General features: G+C 42.9%; 1 protein-coding gene across 1 annotated transcript; it reads left to right on the top strand.

Moving 5' to 3' along the window:
• Positions 1-8,795: 8,795 nt before the first annotated feature.
• On the top strand, positions 8,796-23,255 carry gng2 (guanine nucleotide binding protein (G protein), gamma 2). Its single transcript, XM_084380558.1, has 4 exons — positions 8,796-9,048; positions 17,683-17,759; positions 21,422-21,545; positions 22,256-23,255. The coding sequence occupies exons 3-4, from the start codon at positions 21,459-21,461 to the stop codon at positions 22,382-22,384; spliced, it is 216 nt and encodes a 71-aa protein (XP_084236684.1). The 5' UTR covers positions 8,796-9,048; positions 17,683-17,759; positions 21,422-21,458; the 3' UTR covers positions 22,385-23,255.
• The last annotated feature ends 150 nt before the right edge of the window (positions 23,256-23,405 follow it).

Below are 23,405 nucleotides of genomic sequence, written 5' to 3' on the forward strand. Positions count from 1 at the left end.
GCCAAAACAAACTGTACTTTTTGTTGCACACATGTCCGTCTTCCTTTTCTGCTCGTTTTTTTAATTTCATTCTGTTTAGTTCCATCTATCACTTTAAACTGGAATTTGTTACATTTTTTTATTTCGCATCCTCTAGTTTTACCTGAGGTCTCTTTTGCACGTTGTGTTTTTGTATGAACTGTCCAGACTCGTGTATGTTAAACCTTTGATTTCAGTCAGTATTACAAGCAAATGTGCGTGACAGTATTAAGGAAGCAAGACGTTTTGGCTCTAAACAAGAAAGACTGATTTTTTTTTCTTTTTCATTTCTGTGGAAGCTGACTGGATGTGTTGCAAGCTCTTATTTCTCACAAATCAAACGGTATGAATGAGGACAGGAGTTGTAGACGTGATGATTCTACACATTAATCATGCAGCTTAAATTCAAAGTGCCACATTACATCTTTGTCTGATTCACATCCATACTGCCGTGCATCGTATTTTTAGCTTCTCTGCGCTGAAACTCGCTCATGAACTCTTGTTTGAATCAGGTGGAAAACACTGCAACACAACCTTTTATCATGGCCACTGAATTACATTTTGATTTTAAAATGAACTCCTAACGATTATTAAGTTCTACGATAAACTTTCCAGAAGTGGAAAAGATTGATATTAAAGGAAAAGTTGAGATGTTGAGAAATACACTTATTATTCTAGTAAATTAAGAGTTAATTAAACTTAAGTTAATATTTATTTAATGGTTAACGGACAATGAAATGCTCATAAGCAATTAAAGGTTTATAAAGTTCCAACTTTATAATAATATTTTATTATTTGTTAACCAGCGTTACAAAGTGCTTCACAATAAACACAAAAACACAATAATAAAATAAAAAGCAATAAAAGAGAAATAAAATGATTAATGGATACAACTCTTGTATGTTATGAATGGATGATTTTATAAAGCATTTCATTGTTTGTTTACAGTGAAAAAACTATTCACGTAAGTTTAATTAACTCTAAATTGAACATTTATGAACGATGGTTGATTGAAGTGTTTGCACTCTTTCACGCTCAGAGTTCAGAAGCTTGATATCACTCTCATGTCGGTTCACTAAATATGAAGCTACAGCCAGAAGATGATTAGCTTAGCATGAACAGCCTCGCTCTAGAGAGAGAGAATTCCTTTGATGTCACACGTCAGCAAACGTGTTTTTATTTTTGTTGTCATTTTCCATCGTAAATGAAACATTAAGAGGTAAACAGTTAAACACAGTCTTCTGCCGTCTTTGACGTTTCTGCTGTGCCTATTTTATGTACTGTGTTGTTTTGCTAGCATCTTTCATATCGACCCAACCCAACAGACTGCTAGCTTTGGGCAAACTGAAGCTGTCCTTTTCTTTAGTCTGTGGCCTGACAGGTCAGTTAGGTCTCCAACTAACATTAGTCAACGTGATGTTATTAATGAGACGTGGAAGCATCAAACATGCATTTTAGATGAAGGAGACGTATACACTTTGAAATAACATCATGAGAAAAGACAATAGCTAGTGTGTGATGCAGTGGTTAACCTAAACAAACATTGTGATTGGTTCTACTCAGCGCTCAGCAGGTGGTAACTGTCTTTTAAGGACTGTTTATTGTCCAGGTGATTACTGCTCTCAGATAACAAATAAGTCAGCATGCTACTCACTGAACAAACATAATGCGGGTTTTTGTACGGGTCAAACAAACATGCTACCCAGTGATCATCAGAGGTGCTGTTTGGTTGATGTAGTTACCTTTGGACGGAGCCATGTAAGCTGCTTCCCCGTTTCCAGTTTTTATGCTAAGCTAACCGACTGCTGGTGGTAGCAAACATGAGCGATATCAATCTTCTCATCTCTTTGCAAGAAAGCGAATAAGCGCATTTCTCAAAACATCAGACGGTTCCTTTATAATGTGTAGCGTTCACTGTGTTGCATGATTTTAACGTCTTTAGATGTCCGTCAGCAAAAACAAACAAATGACTCAGCTACTTTTAATTACTCCATTACTCCGTTGCCAGGTCGAGCTGTATGATGTGTAATTTTGTCTCCGTGTGGCTCAAACGTTGTCGGCTCCAAACTCGTTCTTCATTACAGTCATTTAGATCACTGAGTCATTCCAGTTCAGCTTTAAGTAACTATCATCATTCAAACACACAGTTTTCACATACTGGCGACACAGCATCTGAGCAAAGGTTTTTAAAGGAATACATTTATGTGATACATGGATTTGATACTATGTTATTAAAAAAAACAACGTCTATATTTCTTACAGTTTATTTTCTTTCACTGTTTTAAAATCATGATTATCTCTTCTCATTAATGGAAAACATCTAAGGTCATATTCTGATGGATGATGATGTTTTTTGTATTAAAACAGTATGTGTTAAGGTACATAGCCATACAGTCATAACCCATGTCCTTAAAGTCTTCATAATTGTTCTAACTTCCTTTTTCTGACTTCAACATATGGTCGTACTTACACTTTGTAAGAGTCTGTATGTCTGTGTCCATAATCCTTTCTGTGAAAGGATCCTCCCTTCAGGAAAAAGTTAAAGATACTTCTTTGTTTTTTGTCACCCTGTAGTTAAAAAAAATGATTTGTTATTATGAAGTCTGGTCTGTGCCTTCTTGGTACTAATGCCCTCAATATCCAATAAAAAGGTACATTTATTTGCCAAAGTTCTGCTGGTTTGTGGTGATTTCAATGTGGTGAAGTTTATTTGCAAATGTAACAAAAGAAAGTGATTTCAAGAGTTCAAATAAAAAAACATTTATGCTCTAGTCAGTTTACTTTGGACCCCTCCTGGCCGTTAATCTATCCCTGAATGTTAGCTTGTGCTGCCCTCTGCTGTTGACTCACTTTAATTTTCCAGGTGTTACGTGTTTATTTAGTTTGGCCTGAAGGTGGCAGTATTGTCTTTAACATGAGACACAAGCTGTCCATTTTAATTTTGATGTATCAGTTCATAAAACGTTAAAAAGGGAAAAAACAGTCACGTAAATATCGTTTTGGTGCTGTTGGTTTAGGCAAAAAACCAAACAAAAATAAATAAATAAGAAACAGGATATGTCTGTAGCTGTTAGACTTGAGCCGCAGTTGTTTTTCGTATCTTTAACTCCCTTTCCTTTCTGACTTTCGGTGAACAACACCACCAGCAGCTGGAGGCATGCAACGTGGACGAACTTTGGGCTAACAAGGAGGCTGACACACTTTTCTGGGAAGAAGAAAAATTAAAAGCTCAGAAGAGAGAAGGCCGTATCAGAATACAGGAGTAGTGCAGTGTTTTATTGGTTTAATATATAAGCTTTGCAAACGTCATGTGAGATGTATAATACTGTCCTTAAAATAAAAATATTAAGAAATGTAACTGTTAATTCTTTTACTTAAAATGTCAGCTTATGGTAATATTCTTTGCTTCTCCTTTTTATGTATTCAGGCCCACAGCACACTGTTCTTAGTCTGGAAACCAGGCTGATCTGTGAGCTGCTGTTGTCATTTTCATTTCATTGAGCGAATCACAACCAGCGTCACTGGTCCAGATTTGATCATTCACATGTCACACCAGGGGTCTCATTTATATTTTATTTTTTATTTTTTTATTTATCTATAACAACAAACTGTGATGATTGCTGACTGTTGTAGTGTTTTTCCTGTGCTTTTTGCAGAGGTGTGGCTTCCCTGGTTGGCTGGAGCTCCTGCCTCTCACACACCTGCAGCCCATCTGCTCATCAGCTTCGGCTTAAGTACTCTGGTCTTCTCTCCGCTCACTGCCAGATTGTTTCCGTTTGTCCCCGTGGTATCTATGGCGAAACCACTCTTGCTTAAACTCTGTCTGTCTCATTCCTGAACTCTCCTCATTGTTCTCAGATCCAGTGCCACCTCTGAGCTCCAGCTCCGCAGCCACACTGCCACCCAGCCTCCTCCACCTCTGCCCAGCACCTGCCCAGCCACTATCAGCTTCCCTTTCACCTGAGCAAATCAGTAAATTCCTTTCCCCCTGTCTTGGTGTCTGCTTTAAAGTCCAAAAAACAACCTCCACATTGTAACACAAGCTTGACAGGAGAATGTGCGCACCTGTAAGTAAACTCTGACCCATGTGTGCCAAGTTTTTGGTCACACAGCAGCCCAGCGCCTGAGCCACACTTCCTGTCGGAGCAGTGCATGATGGCTGCATATCTGAGCTGCTGCACACGTGTGTCCACGCAGACTGCGTCCAGTTGACCCGTTCCACAGAACAGTACCGCATTGAAACTTCAAGAAAATGCTGGTATGATGTCTGTGACTATACTTTTGCTTTTCTGAAACATGGTTAGTAGGCTGACATTAAATAGGAGAGGTTGCATCACAGTCAATCACACATTAGTGCATTTCCTTGAGGGATGTAATACCAGAGCACATCTCTCTCCCTGTGTGTCACTCTGCAGAGCATGTGCAAATGGAAATAGACAGGAAGAGCAGAGCGAGGGCAGATAGTTTATCCATCGGATGCTGTCGTTCTCTCGGATGGTAAAAATGCTAAAATGCGTTGTCAAATTTAATTGGGTGGCCAGTCCAAGTCAGGTCACTGTGTGGGGAACACGGCACGGATATGTGGCTTTGTTTTTTGCATTAAGAAAAAGATGCAGCAGCGACATTTAAATATGGAATAATGTTGATTTACACTGTCCTAGTCATAACCTCAAAATGAAATATATATAAAAATGTCCCACATCTTTTGGACGTGTCCAAGAATTCAAAAATATTTTTATATTCAGCTCTGAAAAGATTTTGGGACATGAAATTCCTATTGTTGTAAAATAATGTTAACTGCCAGTGAGAAAGCGACCACAAACAACTAGAACAACCCTGAGCCTCTAAGCCTCAAGCAGTGGATGGACTTAATCAAGCAGATCTTTGTGATGGAGACGATGACTTTCTGTCTGATTTCTAGAGGAGCAATCTCTGAAAACCTTCCTGTGAATATCTATAGATAATAATGGACATGTGGAATCAAGATTACTTAACTGGTGTGCCCCCACTTTGTGTTTTGTTCAAATTATTTAAATAATCCTCAAAAAAAGTGAAATTATTGATTATGTTATCGATATCGACCATGCAAGGTAATTATCGGTCATCGTTATCAGCTGAAAAAACATCAATATCGTGCATCCCTGTTAACTCAATACTCAGACAGCACTACAACATGACAAACTCACTGTGTAGTTCATAGTGAGTGATTTCGGACACAGCCACAGAGTCGATATTTAAAGAAAAAGAAAGAAAAAAGAAAAGGAGAGCTACTCGTGGCAAATACAGGCAGAGAGAGAGGGAGAGGGACCATTAAAGAGAAAACATGGATGCTCTCCTCAGCGAGCTCCACCTCCTCCTTCCTCCACCACAGATAACGCGTCTCCCTCTCTCCCTCTCTCCCTCTCTCTCCCTCTCTCTCCCCTCCGAGCTCCACAGCTGTACAGGAAATCAGTCATCCACCATCCACTGCTGTCGCCATGGCAACACAGAGGGGGAAATCCATTCTCCGTCTCTCTGTCACCACCACCACCACCCCCCCACCTCCCTTCTCCCTCTCCTTTTTCTTTTGTCTTGCTGAATTAGGTGTAGCTCTGTTGTTTTTGTGTTGTTGTTTTTTGTGTTGTCGTTTGCTGACCTTAAAAAAAAACAAATGCTTCTCATGTTTTGATTAATTTTATGGAGGTTTCTCCCATTTTTTTCATTCTTTTCTGATACTTCCATACATCTTATCTTCTCATCTGTGAGCATGTGTGTGTGTGTGTGTGTGTGTGTGTGTGTGTGTGTGTGAGATCATTTGAGCCGATTGTTTGAGAGTATTAGGTGACAGTGTGCGTCTCCAGCAGCAGCAGTGGTGACCTCTCCGTAAATCCCATGGGGCATTGGGGCAGAACAGGCGGGGCGGCTCTGCTCAGCTCAGGCCGGCAGCTGCCTGGAGGAGCCAGATGGTCGAAAAATCAGAAATGAAAATCCAAGGCCCCTCCCCCCGCCGGTCGTGATAACCCCACCCCTCGTGCACACACACACACACACACACACACACACATGCAGAAACAGTGCTCGTGCAGGATCATTTGAGCATCCTTCACCCTCCTCCACCTCACCTAAAATCACCTTTTGCTTTGTGAATATTAAACATGACCACGTTTAACCTAAACTGACAGAGTACACAATTGTACAACACAGATTCTGGATCCAAGGCAGTTTCTCCTCATTCCTGAAAAGCTGACTTGTGTCTCAGCTCCACCCTTTGTACAAAACGGCACCATTTATCGTGGTAGAAAGGGCTATTTCAAGTGATATTAAGACCGCGAGTCACCACATCTGCCCCTTTCCTCTTAGAGGTGGATTAACAGCTCTTAATAAACCAGCCTATTAACCAAAACAGCTGCACAGACACCACAGGCTTCAGAGATGATCCCCAGAGCCGATAATAAAACATAGTAATCAGATTACAAATAAACAAATCTCTGGATTTATCTCGTTTCCAGTGATGGAGGGAGGGAGGGACGGGTCTCGCTCTTACTGTCTCTGCTGATGCTCAACAAGGCCGTAACATGCTGTAGTTCAGGGCAATGAATACCGACCGGGGGCACCTCTCAGTGTGTATCTGCAGTGTTTGCCTGAAAACTAGTGAGCAAGTGAGCAGATGAGTTGATATAGCCAATGGATGAATGTGTGAAACTGTAGGCTAATAAACAAACGAGATGAAAATGAAATTAGGAAGGTGACGGATGGTGCCAGCTTGAGCCGACCTGACCGGGCTGTGTGGGGGCATCAGGCTCAAACGGTTGGTAATCGCTGACTCATGGGACCGAGGAAAAGGCTATCACAGATCAATGTTGTATCCTGGTGACAAAGACATTTCCTGTATTCTCCTCCAAAGGAACCATGACTCATTAATTCTCCATCTTCCTCCTCCTCCTCCTCCTCCTCCTCCTCTGTCTGAGTCTTTCCTTGAACGTGCACTGTTGCTGTAAGTTTCACGGAGAATAACAGCTGCATGAATGGAGCTGAGGAAAGTGTGATTCATAGAAAACATGGCGTTCGGTTCAGACAGTAGGGCGAGGATGAGTAACACTGAGCTGAATCTCCCTGCAGGCAGAGCACGAACATGCATGAAAGCAGATGTACAGTATGCTTGTACAAACACAGATGGATAGATAGTCGGCAGTGTACAAGACAAACATCACAAACTAGGAAGCTTTTAAATATAAAATACACAAAAGTGAGTTTTGTTTGCAGGATTTCTGGGTGTAGATGTGGTCAATGGTTTATGACAGTTTCCAGCAAATGAAACCATCACACAGGCTTATTTAAATATTTAAAGTATCAGGTTTGGGTAAGGTTGGATGAAACTTGGAGGAAGGTTTAAACAAGAGTCGACAACTACCCTGGGAAGCTGTTTTTAGGTGTAGCAGTAGTTTGAGCTCAGCTAAAGGCTAATTTCAGCATGCTAACATAGTCATAATAACAATGCTAATGTGCTGATGTTTACCAGGTAGAATATTTTTACAATGTTAACCATTTTACTTTGTTTGCACGCTAACAATTGTGAATTAAAGCTAAGCAAAATATACAGGTGAGGATAATGTCAGCTCATATGCTAGCATGGCTAAAAAGAGAGAAGTAGATACATTACCTTATCATCATGCATCCTGCGAATAGCCGAGTTTTAAAGAAGTAAAATGCATGGCCTCTTCCGTAACAAATGCACAAGGTAGTCATATCAAGATCTTTGGAAAGGAGGCAGTGGAGACACTACTGCTCATGTCCACAGGGGGCGCCAGAATCACTTAAAAAATTATTCCTTGTAGCTGCTTTAATATCAGACACGATCAACTAGAACATAGCTTATCAGTTATATTTAGGACACTTGTTTCTAGACAATTTTCACTTGTTTAACTGGCAGATTTTTGAACTTAATACAAGCAAGAAACACATTTTCATTTTGTACTTTTACTTAGTTTTGAAGCAGCATTTTCTTCCACACTGGAAGAACCAAGAAATCCAGAAAAATACATTTCTTACTTGTTATAAGCAAAAATTCAGCAAAGCAAAGCAATTCACTGCCAACAGAAACATAAGAACGTATGTATGAGGCTAAAAACACCCTTGGTGAAGGTAACAACTCTCCTCAGCTGCATGCATACACTCGCACACTTGATCTTGTTGATCTCGCCTTTAATCGAGTGTATCCTGTACATGCAGAAAACCCTGTGCGTAAACACTCAGATGTGAAAGAGCTGTGTGTGCGCCACGCTGTTTGTTTACGCGTGTTGTTCCAACTTTGCTGAACAGTTGCTGTTGCGTCTTTCTCTTTTAGTCTTTGATGCCTTCACTGTAATATACAAGTGGTCAAAAGATTAAAGCTCTGGCAGGGAACATGTCGTGTGTGCAGTGCAGGATGTTGTTGTTGTTTTTGAGGTTTGAATGAGTTTTTCTCATGCAAAGCCTGAAATCATACGAAGTAACGTTCACCGGGCAGGAAAATGTGACATTAATGTGAGTGAAGACGGCAGAAAAGTGAGCCGCAAGCGCCCGTCTGAATATTTATCAAGATGGAAATCCAGCTCGTCCAGACTGTCAGCTTTCCTGCTATGCATTTGTTTACTGAAGGTGTTTAGAGAGACAGTCAAGGCTTTTCCTGTGGACCTTTGGGAGATGGAGGGAGTGTGTCCAGATAGCAGAGAAAGACAGAAAGAGAGAGGAAGGGAGGAGGAGGAAGAGGAGGAGGAGGGTAGTTTTTCTTGCAGCCTGAGCGTTTGGCTGAAGGGTGGAGACTCAGAGCAGCAGCGAGAAGGAGGGAGGCAGGGAGTATCTCAGCTGGAGCAGAGAGGGAGAGGCATACAGAGAGGAGTGTGTGTTGTGTGGATGTGCTCGCCTGCCTCTCTGACTGACTGACTGACTGACTGACTGGCTGTGTGTGTGTGAGTGTGTGTGTTTGTGTGTGACAGACAGAAAGAGACTAGAAACGCGTGGATACTACTCCACAGGACTGGATGTGTTTGGCCTCGCAGACACACAAAAAAGGTAGGATTTTTTAAAATATTTTTTTAAAGGGGCGGGTTAATTGAATTCTTCTCTTTTGGTGGCATCTGGGTTAATCGCATCCTAAACAGGGTGTGTTCCAGAGGAGGAGGGGGGTTTTTCATTTCCACGCTGTCGTTTTGTCAGAGCTCGAGGGGCGAGATTGATGCCACTGGCTGGTTTACATCATGGAATCCCCTCCTCCCTCTCAAATCTCTTAAAAAAAACCCTCCTGGCTGTCAGGTGAACTGCTTTCCCTATCTCGTACATCCTTTCATACATGTGTATATGTGAAGGGGGAATAATAAGAGAAAGGACTCTCTTCTCCCTTCTCTTCTTCCTCCCTCCTTCTTCCTTCCCCCAGGATTGGGCAGATCTTATAATGTGGAGCCAGAGGAATTAAGGGCATCTGTTTCAGGGGATATTTGCACGAGCAGAGGGGATGAAAAAGAGAGCGAAAGAGGAGGATGAAAAGGGGGAGATGTGGCAGTCGAGAGGATCCCGACAGCCTCCTGTGAGGTTTTTTCTGCCATTCCTGCCCTCAGTACCGCGAGGAGAAAGGAGTCGACCACACACAAGGTCCATGTAGTGGTTGTATCAGGCAGATGGCTGGGAGAGGGGGGTGGGGGGGGTGGTGGTGGAGGGGGGGTGGGTGTTTTTATGTTGCTCATAGACAGATACAGTCGCTGACAGGGAGTGCATTCGCAGGAAAACTGAGAAAGACGTGCTGTTTTTGCCACTCGTAGCTCGTCACACGAAGGCATCGTCACGTACAACTCATTAAAACCATCCTATCATGTGCTCGTGTGTTACATATACAGGCGTGTTACAAACGCAACACAGCGAGTCACAATTACGCAAGCGCTCGCGTCTGTACTGTATCTCCAAGGCAAGCTGCTCCAAGGCCACAGATTGTTTCACACACGGCGATGTTGAGACTAGGAGAGCAGCTCGGAAAAAGTATCACGGGATAAACAAGAAACATCAAAAACCTTGAGAGTTTTTCCGGAAGAGTGCGAGTGTTGCAGATAGAAAGCATGGAGGGAGTAAGGGAGGAATGAAGCGAAAGACAAGTGAGAAAGAATGAGCAGCCATCCACGCCTTATTGACCACTCTGACCTCAACACTCCCATCACTGCCTTCGTCCAAGAAAATCCAAGTCAGGCCAAAGTGTGAGCAGTTCTCGCCTGCTGAAGTCTGGCCTGTGTGAAGCTTCCCCATCGTACTTTCAAACAGAGCAACTTGTTTCTCAGAGATGTTCGAGTGTTCAGAGGGAAGGTAGCACGAGGTAGGAAGGATAATGTCGCACTGAAGGCTTCGACCTTTGTACTCGCTGCACCTGTTTGCTTCTGACAGTGTTGATTGTTGGTTTTAAGCTTATTCAGCCGTGCTGTGGTTGGATGAGAGCATCCGGTGCAGTTTTTGAGTCCTTTTGGGAAAGAACAAGTCAAGTCACAAGTCTTCAGAACTTGAATATTTTGGATTTCAAGACTCTAGTTAGTTAAATCTCATAGCCGTAAAGTCTTATCCAACAAGGTCTCAACTAAAGTCTCTAGTACTTGAAGGCGAAATGTGAAACTTGAGTTAACGTGAGCAAACTCTTTGCAGAGTCAAGTCCAAGTGAAGTACCAAGTCTTCATCGTTTGTTTAAATCTGACTCGAGTCCAAGTCTTCATAGAGTCTCAAGTCTTGAATGCAAAAATTGAGATTTGAATGTTTTGCTTTCAAGTCACAAGTCAAGTGAAGTATTTTGGGAAGCGAGTCCCACAGCACTCACAGTTGCACACTGTGCAAAGGCAGCTGGATCCGTAAGATCATATGATCTCGCAAATCCATCTCACCAGACCTCAAGCTATGCACTTGTGACCGAACCACAATGTTTCAATCAATCAGTGGACTTTTAGGAGCCACTGGCGGCTACAAGCGTGGTTTGGGTGTGACAATCCGGAAGAGAAACGACTGTTTGTTGTTTGGTGGCTGCTCAAGAGGTTAGCGTATCAGTTGTATCAGAATCGGAGAGCAAAGAACACACTGAAGGTTTTCTCTGCAAGAAACGTTTTCGCTCGTTCCTGACTGATTTCGTTGGTAGCGCTTTCCTGCTGTTGATCTTACTGGTTGGAGTTAGCCGTGATAGATGGTGACAGTCAGATGGTTTGTCCAAGTACCTGCCAAGTATGTTTTTAAAGTGTCCTTTTCCAAACAAGTCCTGAGTCCTCGAGGGTAAAACATGAGACTTCAGTCGAGTCAATCACGTAGAGAGTCTCACAGCAGTCAGGTCTAGTGAAGTTCCTAGTCCTCATTTTTTTGTTACTTAAGTTGGACTCAAGTTTGAATAAAGTTTCAAGTCTTGTCCAACCAAGTCTGAAGTCAGGTTTTAAGTTTACGATTGAAAGGATTAGTAGATGCTGCGATAGCATCAGTCATATCAGAACTGTAGAGTATATTTCATTGAAAGAAGAGCAAAGAACGTCACTGAAAGCTTTTCTCTACGGCTGACTTCAGTAAAAGTTTGATTCACCAACCGCTTCTGCTGGTGGTAGCTCTCTCCAACATTTGGTCTGACTGGTTGAAGTCAGCTCATGATAGATGGTGACAGACCGATGAACCATCTTTCCAGATGGTTCTGTGTAACAAACCATCTGGTTTGTCATGATACTCACAGGCAGACTTGAATGAATGCCTCAAGTCTACCAGAACTTTATTTTAACCTTATGTCACAATTCTTGTCCAAACAAGTCTTGAGTCCTCGAGGGTAAAGCATGCGACTTTCTTGTTGTTGCTCAAGTGAAATAAAGCCTTTAGGGAGATCCAAGTCCTCATTCTTAAGTTGGACTCCAGTTTGAATCAAGTCTCAAGTCGTGTTCAACTAAGTCTTCAGTCAAGCCTCAGGTCTGTGACCTCAAAACATAAGCTTTGAATCTTTTTATAAATCAAGTCTCACAATTGTCAAGTCAAAGTTAAGTTCCAAGTCCTATTTTTGTGACTTAAGTCTGGCCCGAGTCCAAGTCCCAAGTCTAAGAGGATCATGGCAAGTCTCAAGTCATGTTCTATGAAGTCGTAAGAAGGGTCTCAAAGCTTTACAGCAAACATGAAACTTAAGTGTTATTGTTCTCAAAGCACTCAAGTCCTTGTTTGAAACTTAACTATGACTCAAGCGCAGCTCTTAAATCTCAAGTATCTTCAGTCTGTAGGGGGTAAAGTCTCTGAACAGTCAAGTCTAAGTCAGCATATCTGTGACTTATGTCTGACTTTACTCTGAGTCTCTAAAGTCCTCACCTGTGGAAGCATCAGCTACAAATGTTTCTGACAACGTGGATGAAATGTATGACGTGTTAAATCTTCCCCACAGCAGATACACTTTCATTACTTTCAGCCAAACCCACAGTTTGAGCAAGTCATGGTCTGAAACCGTCCGAGCAGCACACTCACGCTCTCAGCAGAATCTAAACAAGCCCGGATGTTTGTAATATTGTTAACAGCCCAGGAGTCTGGCCGTGTTATTCTTGGCATGCCGATTGATTCCAGAGGAAAAGTATGTTTATGCCTCCTCACTCAAGGCAAATGCACAAATACCGCTGAGTCCTCACAGTTAATGCACGGAGAATAGAGCTTAATGTACACAGAAGCTGCGTGAAACTATAATTTGTGACAAACTTGGGCAGGAAGTTAACCTTTTAAACTTGGCGACCACAGTCGAGATTATGGAAAAGAAGCTCCGCATGATGGCTGGTTTCCTGCCAAAGTTGTCTGGAGGAATTTAAAACAACCCTCTCACTCACAGCCAATATTCACCAGTATTACTTGACTTGTCGCTGGTGTTAACTTTCCACCCTGATCGCACTAAAACACATACGTTCATTTCGTCCCTGTGACAGCAGTGACACGCATTGTTTCTACCCCACCAACTACACTGGTGTTACATAACGCACACAAAAGGTTTTAAACATGAGTCTTTAAACGTTTGAGGAAAAAGAAAACCACTTGGTGGCTGCTTTAATGTCACAAAGAAAGAAACATGCCAGGCCTTCATCGTTTGATTTAATAAACATAATAGACCACATTTGTGCTCCCTGGAGCAATAAGCCTCCTCCCTGCTGCCTCCTTGACTCCCAGAGGATGCATCATTTCCTGGGCCACTGCCTTCTCCCCTCCCCCCTTCTGGGACCTAGATTAACCCTCCCCAACACACACACATACACACACACACCACTATCTCTAAGATGGCAGGGTGGGCAGGGCATGCTGGGGGTGGCACAGATGTCCGGGCTAATCGAATATTCACGGGTGGTCGTGGTCTGACCGAGAGGCAGCGTCACAAGGAAGGAAAGAGGAATAAGAAACACAACACATGAACGTGGTCTATATCTTCTACCGTGTTTGGAGGAGTGGTCGCATACTAAAATAATGTACCCATTCTCAATTCCACCGACAAAACTATGATTATTTGACTGTTTCTCTGTGAAAAAACATCAATGAGCACAACATCAGGGGCCTCATTCATAAAAATATGCTTACATTTGTTTTATAAAAGATGCTGAGCGTTAAAAACCTGGCATAGGCAGTTTCTAAGCATCCCTCCTTTGAAAATTGAAAGACCAGCAGTTGACCAAATTAAGCAACAGATGCCTTCACATTTAAACCTCTTGAGTATACTATCTCTGTATAATGGGGTGTATGAGGCTGCTGTGATGCGATCCCGGAGGTCGGCCTGAGGTCCTGGTCTGAGGCCGCCTCGGAGACAGAAATAGTGATGGAGAAGGACGCTCAGCTGTCACACTCAGCGTCATCTCCCCAGACAACCATTGCCTGACAGCGCTGCTCTCTGTGTCCTATCTCTCTGTGTGCTCAGGGAGGGGTGTCCTTTCTCCTATTCAAGGGCAGTACGTCCGTGCTGTATTACATTCAATAGTCAATATCCTCTTGATCGTGTTCATTAATAACTCCGGAGGTCAGTTTTATGTTACTTCACCTTGCTGCGGTCGCTGTGAAAGATTCTCTGGGAGAAGATATTACAGTCACATCTCGGCCTCTTTTATCTGATGAACTTTTTTCTTTTTTATAAATTAATTTATCCTCATTCTACGTAACCTCTCCGGCCAGTTTACGACTGTATAAAGCTGAGTGTGCCCTTCATGGTGACATCGCACACTGTACCTCATTGTCCTGCTGCACACTTGGGACATCTGAGGGTGACTTGATGACTGAACTTTCTGCATGTGCGCCAGTGTTTCTGCATGCTCAAGCACCACTGCTGAAAAAAAACAAGCTTGCATTTTTGAGAATCTGCAATGAGGTTTCGTATTTCTTCTGTGGGTTTTTGTAGTAAAACACATAAAAGAAACGACTCAGTCAGCACAGAAAAGGATCGAGTCAGCTTTTACAGTAACAAAATTGGAGTCAGGAGGGTTTTTTTTTGTGTGTGTGATGAACAAAGAAGCATCCCAGTTTTTAAAGGGTCAGTTCACAAAGATTTCTGAGTGGTAAATCTTCCGCCGTTATGATTGAGAACTGCACATGTGTAGTGTGAGAAAACAAAACTTGACATTCAAAGCAACAGTAGGCCTCAGCAGCCCTCGAAACTTAGCCTCGCTTATCTCCGAGCGGGGGTCCCATCCTGCCTCCTCGCCTCCCTGCAGACCCTTGCAGGTTAATCACCGGCTCTCCAGGGTCCAGATGGCTGAGCTAAGGACAGATTTTTAATTACCACGCTCTGATTTCACACCCTGGGCATCACAGAGGACGAAGCACTCCCTGCCTGGCTGCCTTAATTTATCTCTTTGGATGCCGTAAAAAAAAAATATGATAATAACAGAAAGACAAAGAGGGAGAAAAGGGGGGAGGGAGAGTCAGCGTGTGTCAGAGTGCGTGAGAGATCATCATTCTCGACAGGCCAGGAATTATATTTTCCTCACCAGGATGTTTCCTGCGGGGCTTAATCACCCTCTAAGTCAGCGACACCCAGAGTCGAGCAGCAGCTATAATCACATCTGTGGAGGCCCTCGTCATGAACACAGACCCCCCGACAACCCTGAGGAAGGGGTTCAAAACGTCTCCAAATGGCAGGGGAAGGATGGCGGAGGGGGTCAGATTGATTCGGCGGTGTTAGCAGCAGGGCGGAGCGTGCTGGGGGTGTTTTAGTCCCATCACTGAACACCTGTCCGCCACCGAGGGAGGGATGGGAAGCAGAAGGCTGGAACACAGGAGAGAAATGGATCACCAGTCGCGTCCCGTAGCGCATCTTTCTGTTTTTTTTACTTCAGCTCAAGATACTTTAGAGAAACATGTTGCCAAAGCATGAAGACAAAACAAAGTGATCTCACTGCTGCAGGGAAATCAAATTCAGCTGTTTTCTTTTTTAAGGACAGTCGGTAACATTTAAGCCACATTGTTATGCAGCGTAGACCTATGAGTAATTCTTCCTTGATCGAGTTAAAGGACCTTTTTTTTGTGTGTTTGCAAGATCTCGCTCCTTAAATCTGCTGTTTTCTGGCCTCTTCAGGGAGCACAAACAAGCTCTAAACACAACAACGACGCTTTTTAGCAAAACGTTGCTTAATGGCTCATCCGGCATTTATGGAGCGACATTATTGTTAAAGGATTAGTTCACCCACTTCAGTTGTTTAGGAGGATGCTGCAACACTGTTTTGCTGTAAAGGTCCATCAATGTTTTGAGGACTACAAAACTTCATCCGACTTCCCATCAGTAGGAGCACGACTAGATAATGACTCAATTTTGATTTGTGGGTGAACTTATCATTTAATTTAGAGTCACCTGATGACATAAGTCCAAATGTGTTTTAGCTCACAGTTAAATACTTCACTATGTTCACCAACTAGCTACCTGTTGTCTGCCTGCCTTGTGTTGCTGTGCAGGTATGGCAGTGGGTTTTAATGAACCGACTGGAAGATGCTAAAAAACCCGTAGAGCGATGTGGGGTTCAACACTACGAGTGAAACCTTTCACGTATATGTAGTCAACTGATCCATTGTTCGTGAAAATATTGATTGTATCAGGATCTCAGATATGCATTACCACATACTGATAATGTATCTCTGAAATAAATGAATGCAGACCTTAGAAAGCAGTGTTTGGCAGGAACGATGGACAAAATCAATCGAATCATGAACAGAAAACACTCCACCGTTATAAAACCTTACTGTCATCTTCACAACCTCCTTGTTAGTTAGTTTTTCTGGGAACTTCACAGCTGTAACTGTGAGTCCTGATGAGCGACGAGCCGGATGTCTGTGAGAGCGAACACGTGCTGCGAGCAAATAAAACTCGTCGTGTCACAAGTTACAGGTCATGTGACTCCGACTTTTGTTTGCCGTCTTGAGCTCATCTGTCAGCAGGAGAGGGAAAGTCAATAACGGTGGTTTGTTGTCACTGGGTCACACTGTGCTTTACATATTAACCGTCCTGAAACACGAACAGTGTCTTAATGAAATAATGCAATATTATGTGGGTTTCATATGAAATGTGATTGATAGACGCAGATGTTTTCTTGATGTTCCTTATGTATTTTTTCTAGTTTCTCTATCAAAAGTGAATGAAATGTGTCCTCCTCTTAACATATTTCTGATTGATTGCTTCAGATTTAAATGAAAATGATGCCAATTATATAATGTTGATGTTCTTGTTTGCAGCATTTAATATCTGAGGACTTTGGCACATTTTTTAAATGTTAAAAGCATATTATTATCTAGAAAAACTGAATTTAGCATCATACACACTAGTACACACTAGTTTAAGACTCACTGCACTGACAGAAATGATTATACAGCTTGTACAACATGGTGTAACAGCAAAGATTAACGGCTCCAGTGAATCAGGAGTGGTGATAGCACGCTACAGAAAGACATCCTGCTCTCCTTTTTGTTTGCTTTTTAAACTCTAAGCAGTTTCCACGTTGTTAGCATACTCTGGCTCAGGGGTTTGGCCGCTGTTGTCGAGCTTTCGTTAATGGTTGCCTTCGCTGTAACGTTGGTTTAGCGTTGCGAGCTGCCGTGATTTACGATGGGTGGATTCCCCCGTCCTCTGCAGATCTGCTCATGCAGGGTAATTGGCCCATTTGTCAGGAGCAAAAATGGATCTGTTGGCCCGGAGTAAGGGAGGAAGAGGAGGAGAGGCGAATGGGTCGGCACCAGCAGAAGCTCAACTTAAAGGAACTGATTGCTCTGCTATTTTTGAGTTTGATGAGAAGATTGACGCTACGGGAAGGTGGTGCCAGGACCCTGTTAGCTTAGCTTAACATAAACTGGATGAACAGAAGGAAACAACTGGGATTATTTCTCAGTTGAGGGTTCTGACTTTCTGAAGTAGTCCAGCCCACAATCCATTCTTTACGCAGAACTGAGATAACCATCTCCTGGCTGACAGACACGAGAGTGGTATCAACCTTCTCTTCTAACTCTCAGCAATCCTGAACTCTTCCTTTTAAAGTAATTTATCCCCTCAATTAAGCTCTCACTTGCATCTTCCTCTGTAGTTTGCTTCCTCGATGGAGTGTGACATTCTGACGCACAGTGATCAGAAGTCAGCGGCGACGTACGCGAGCCTCGGCGTAGTTTATCTGGAATGTGCGGCGCTTCTGCCTCCAATTTTCACACTCTTTATCTGTGTTTCTCTGTTCGCAGAGAGTCGGGCGGACGTGAACTGCTGACTGAACTGCAGGCAGACACCAGGGCAGAGTGCGGAGGAGTAAGCGGACAAGGTAAGTCAAGACAAGAGGGCGAGGTGCCGTAGCGTGTTCATATCGGTTAAAATCAGTTTCATATCGCAGCACGAGTGGTCGGTGACGTCACAGCCCTCGGCCTCGCTTGGAAACCGGTGCAAATTGTGCAATGGGAAAGAGTTTCGGCATCACAGCTCTCCACAGTAACAGGCCCGTGTCCATCTGAATGCATTATTTATCGGCGCCTGTTGCGATGTCACAGTTATCAGCATGTTGACACCATGTGCAACATCTCAGGAAGGTATTTTGAGCAGCTGACAGATAGGAAGGAAAGAAGCACAAGAGGCTTCGTGATATACGGTCAAAGAGGTGAAACTACACAAAACAGAACCCACGACAATCAGAAAAGCATCTGCAAAAGCAGAATGAAACAAGAGAGGGAACGATCTACGATGTTCATTGTTCATTAAACCCTTTCAGTTGCCTTCAAGGTACCAGCTCTTCTTACTAGAGTCGACACATGCATGGGCATCCGTCTCCTCGCCCTCCCTGTCCAGATATGAAAATGTCAGCGTGGCATTTTCGCACGCTCCAACGACAATGAGCAGGAAAATGACTCCGTAGACACAGTGACAGCTCTGCTGAATAGCCTCCAACGTGTTTTATGTTCTGCTTTTTTTTTTTTTTTTAACATGTTTTGCACAGGCAAGTTTGCATTTGTTTTAAAAACGTAAGTGAACAAAAACACAAAGTGAACATAGGAGGGAAATCAGACCTGTTATCAACATCCGTCCTGAGTGATCCAATCACGAGTGGACAGCTTTAAGCCCGTCAGTTCACACCTGGCATAAACATGTCTTGAGTGACCACCTGTGTTGGGATCTCACTTCCCTGCTCTATATGCAAGCAACATCAATGCATACAACGTTTTTACACAACATATCTTGATGTATAACTTTGCCGAATTAACAAGAAGGCCCAAATAGTGAAGAACATGTTGTAAGCAGCACTTCACTTCAAGTTTATAAAGTTTCCCCTTGCGCAACAACTCTCAAAAATTAGGGTTTTTTAAAGGGAGTCTGGGATCTTTCTCCACAGGCCAACAAAGAAGTAGCCTGTATTAGTTTCTTTTCTTGGTATCTGTAAAATCTGACATGTTTACCGTCAATAAAATGTTAATGTTCGTGCAAATGGACAAATCAGATTAAAAACAGCGTGTTCAAACAGCTGCTGGGAGGAAGGAAGCGCGTGGACACGAACAGGCTGGTCCAGTGACGCCTCAACAAACTGACCCTTTTTACATGGAAAGAAACAACTTACTGTCAAGCATTTAATGCCAAATTTACAGGGAGAGTCGAAAGATTGAGGATTTGTCGTAACCGATTTGTGCTTTTTTATAAGTTTTCTCCTCACGCAGCTCTTAAAATCTTATTATTTGGGAGGGAGCTTGTTTGACTTTAAGCAATTTGCAGAAATCGAGTGTCTCATGATCGCTTTAATTTCCATAGCTGCTGTGGCAAATTGTCTTATGTTCCCAAGAACTTGACAAACTCTTGAGATATAACACAATCAAAACTGGGTGTCCCTTCCTGCGTCTTCCAGCCCCTAAAGACACACTTTTCCATTTGTCCTTTATGGTATTTATTTAAAACATCATCTCTCATCATCTCCTGTCAATTCCACTCGAACCAGGCCATTGTGTCACAGCGTCTGATTATCTCCTGTAACGAACAAAGCTCTACTTTTGCCGTAGACATCCCAGAAACCTTAAAGAGTGACATCGCTCCCTATCAATAGTCTGATGATATGCTGCCCTGCTTCGACGCCTCCCCTGAGTGTTGAAACAATATTATGGCCTCGATACGAAAAAGACGCCAAAGACTAATTTCTACTTGTCAATCACACCTTTGTAGTAAGACTGTGGCCTATTTTTATTTTGTTGAGGGACGAAAGTGGGGTTCGTGTGTAAGTCCCAAGATATTTGTGCATAACTAAGTCTTTTAAAAGTATGTAATTCATTATGAACCTGACATATAAAACAAAATAACTTGCAGGAATGTGACTTTCACAGAGGGTCACCAGATTTTAGTATTTTAACCCGACAAAACACAGTTAGTCTGGACCCAGGAGTTGTTCTGCGACGTCTCTTTCTTCTGAAAAGAAAAGCTTTGGGTTTAGTTTTTTAAATTACAGCACCATGACCCTAAATGGTGGCGCGCTCATCTACGTGAGAACATCCAGGTTCCCTCTGCCGCAGTGACTATAAAACATAATGTTTATGTTACGCTGTTAACACTGTGCCGTCTGCTGCAGGTTGCGCTCATAAATCACAGCTGTCATCTGGTTTGCACCGATAATGATTCAAGATTTTCCAGCCCGGTTCTGAGAAAATGTTTCAGGCCTAAAAAAATGTGCGAATCACTCAGACAAACTGTAACCGGCGACCCTGAGCAGGTTTTAACTGATGATCGGTTCATCTGGCGTCCGTGTCAGTGTACTGTGACATCCGAGATTCCTGCAGCAGTTCAGCGTCCTGATGAGCAGGTGTGCCACCGTGGGTTATCAATATTCAGGCTCAGCTCCTGCACCTCGCTGAGATCAGTCTTAACCACACACTGAGTCGGACCACAGTGCACGCAGAGGGACGGTGGAGGGGGAGCGGCACGGGGAAGATTGATTTCACACGCTGTTTTAGAGCGCTCGCAGCTTGATCCATCTAATCAAAGAGGTTATAAAAGCCAGAGGAGCATCTGAGGACAGGGAACTGAAACTGTGCACCGGTGCGGACGAATTAAAGGAACATCTCACCGAGGCTTCTTTAAGTTGTGGTTTCATTCATCAGTATCCAGTTTGCATGGTTAGTATTAGGGCTGCACAAGTAATTGAAAAGTAGTCAAAATTGCAATATTACCACGTTTATTTTACCAACGACTCTGTCAGGACACTCCCACGCAGGGTTTAAAAGCCTGCACCTCCCCTCCAGTTAGTCAGAACTGAAGAAGCCTCTTGGATGAGAGCTGAAACGTCTTCAAGAAACCGAAACACGTCCAGTTGCCCACGATACAGCACTTAGGAGTGCACAATCTAAATCGTAGAGGCTAAAGTTTGAAGGATAAATGTGACAAATGTGAACTTTGTTTCAGACAAAGTTATAAATAAAGCTTTGTGATGGCACCTATTGACTGTGTGTGGACACCAGTGATGCACGCTGCCTGCGAGGTGACCTGTCCTACCTTGGATCAAAGACAAACTTCGTCAATTTATCGATTCATCATCCTTCACACGCTGCAGACGCTCGGCTTGACGCTTGTGTGCCCTTGTGTGACACAGTTACTAAAAGGTATACATATGGCGTAGGGCACGTACGAGGTTTTTCATTTTTGAAGCCAGTTATGTTAGTTATCCGTTTATCTTTTTTTAAATATAGAGTTGGACAAAGCGCTGCCCCCTCACTCTCCTCCCACCGTCCCTGCCGCCCCCTCACTGTCACAGGCTGCCTAGCAACTGACACCATAAATAATATGCCTGTGTCTTTGGTATGTGTGTGTGTCTTCACAGGCATGTGACAATAAACAGGGCATCTGCTGCCAGTGCCTCTCTTTAGATGCTCTGCTGTATCATCGTGCTCGTCTTCATCAGTGTCACGCTTGCGGGTGAACTGTGATGTTTGGGATGTTTGAGTCTGGTTCTCTTCTCGGCAGGCACAGCACAGCACACGAGACCTGACTGACAGCGCCCATGGCGAGCAATAACACGGCCAGCATCGCACAAGCCAGGAAGCTGGTGGAGCAGCTGAAGATGGAGGCTAACATTGACAGGATAAAGGTGAGCAGACACACAGTGGCAACAATGACAGAGAATTTACTTTATGAATACGACAGGTGGTTTTCTTTTTAGATTGATACCACTCTCATATCTGTAAGTTGAATATGTGGGTGGAGCCAGCAGGTGGTTAGCTTAGCTTAGTTTAGCTCAAAGACTGTAAACAGGGGGGCAACAGCTAGCATGCTCTGTCTGTAATCTGAATTAATATTTTGTACATAAGAGGGCTCTTTTCAGTGGAAGACACATGCTGGGAATACTTTGTCTTTATGCTAAGCTAGGCTAATCACCACCCCTGCCACCTGCTCTGGCCCCATACTCAAGAAAAAGTGTGATATATTGAAAAATATTTACTTATACCTTCTTATGTCTGTCCAATAAATATGTAGCTGGACCCAGCAGGTGTTTAGCTTAGCTTAGCTTAGCACAAAGACTGGAAAACAGAGAAACTGCTAGCCTGACCTACCAGCACATTTAAAGCTCACTAATATCTCTTTATTGTTTAATCCGTGAGGAAGCAGATGTATAAAACCAAATATTTTTACGGTGGGCTTTTTGGCTCCGTTTCCCTTTTTGCAGTTTTTAAGCTAAGCTAAGCTAAGCTAAGAAGCTGCTACATATCGAACATACACACATGAGAATAGCGTCAGTCTACTCATCTTACTCTTGGCAAGGAAGCAAGTAATTGTATTTATTTGTCTGTTTAATTCCAGGTGTCAAAAGCAGCAGCAGACTTAATGTCATACTGCGAAGCTCATGCCAAAGAGGATCCTCTGCTATCGCCGGTGCCGGCCTCAGAGAACCCGTTCAGGGAGAAGAAGTTCTTCTGTGCCATCCTGTAAAGTCGGCACGGGCCCTTCAGCAGTCTGCTCAGTGTGGGACTTTGAACGAGGACGTTCAAAATACGTAGAAATCTTCTAGTAGGAGGGGCACGGCGATTATTGCCCCCTTTCTTGAACGGCACCTTACGAGTGCGAAAAATTAAAAACCCACAGAGTTTACATGTAACCATGAAAGGGGTTGTGATTGCTTTTTGTTGAAGGGTGTTTGCAGCATGTTGAAGGGATCTGTGCTTTTTAGATGACACAAAAGGGATGATGATGATGATGATGATGAGGAGGATGAGGATGATAACCCAGAGGCATGATGGACACCCACTCAACCCACCAAGTCTTCAGGTTGTGATGTGTACAAAACAAAAAAAAATAAGATAAAATGAGAATAAAAATATGTTGTGGTTCTGTTGGGACTTCCAGATGTTCTGTTAAATGGTTCGTGGCTGGGTCGAGCAAATCGTAGGACAGCAAACAAAAATACGCCACCTGATTATTGGAATGTTTTTTTTTTTAAGTTGTCGTTTATTTTACGTTTTATTTCAACTTTACCTACCACCTAGATATCTTTCTATACCTGTACGTGCTTACTGAAACGGTTCTGTTAACTCTTTTCTTACAACAGGTTAGTGAAAGCTTTTTTAAATGGGGATGTTTGAAACATTCGACTCTGTGATTCTCTCTGTCTGAAAATCAAGTCTCTGTGTATCGACACCTATCTGGCAAATGTGATGCAGTTTGTCTCCTTCAGATACAAACCCTCTTTCTACTATTTGTATAAAATGACTAGCAAGTAAACTGTGCTGTGCTGTGAGTTCTGGATGTTTGTGTTTGTATCATTAACTATTTGCATGAAATGAAACAAACAAAGTCTCCTCTATTTCCTTTAATGTGGAGTTTGTGTGGAACAGGGGCGGCCTCCATCTGGAAGTGCCAAAGCTATATTAAAAACAAGAATGATTCATTACGGACTCAACCAGGACGTCTCTCGCATATAAATAAATAATAATGGTGACGAACATGAAGCTTT

This window comes from Pagrus pagrus, assembly GCF_965226575.1.
Source record: "Pagrus pagrus genome assembly, chromosome: 18".
In the NCBI taxonomy this organism is placed as follows: domain Eukaryota; kingdom Metazoa; phylum Chordata; class Actinopteri; order Spariformes; family Sparidae; genus Pagrus; species Pagrus pagrus.

What these genes read in the sequence shown, in the direction of transcription:
- gng2 (XM_084380558.1), top strand. Translation starts at nt 21,459, where the DNA reads ATGGCGAGCAATAACACGGCCAGCATCGCACAAGCCAGGAAGCTGGTG. An exon ending in CTAACATTGACAGGATAAAG is followed by an intron (nt 21,546 to 22,255) that starts GTGAGCAGACAC and finishes GTTTAATTCCAG; the next exon opens with GTGTCAAAAGCAGCAGCAGA.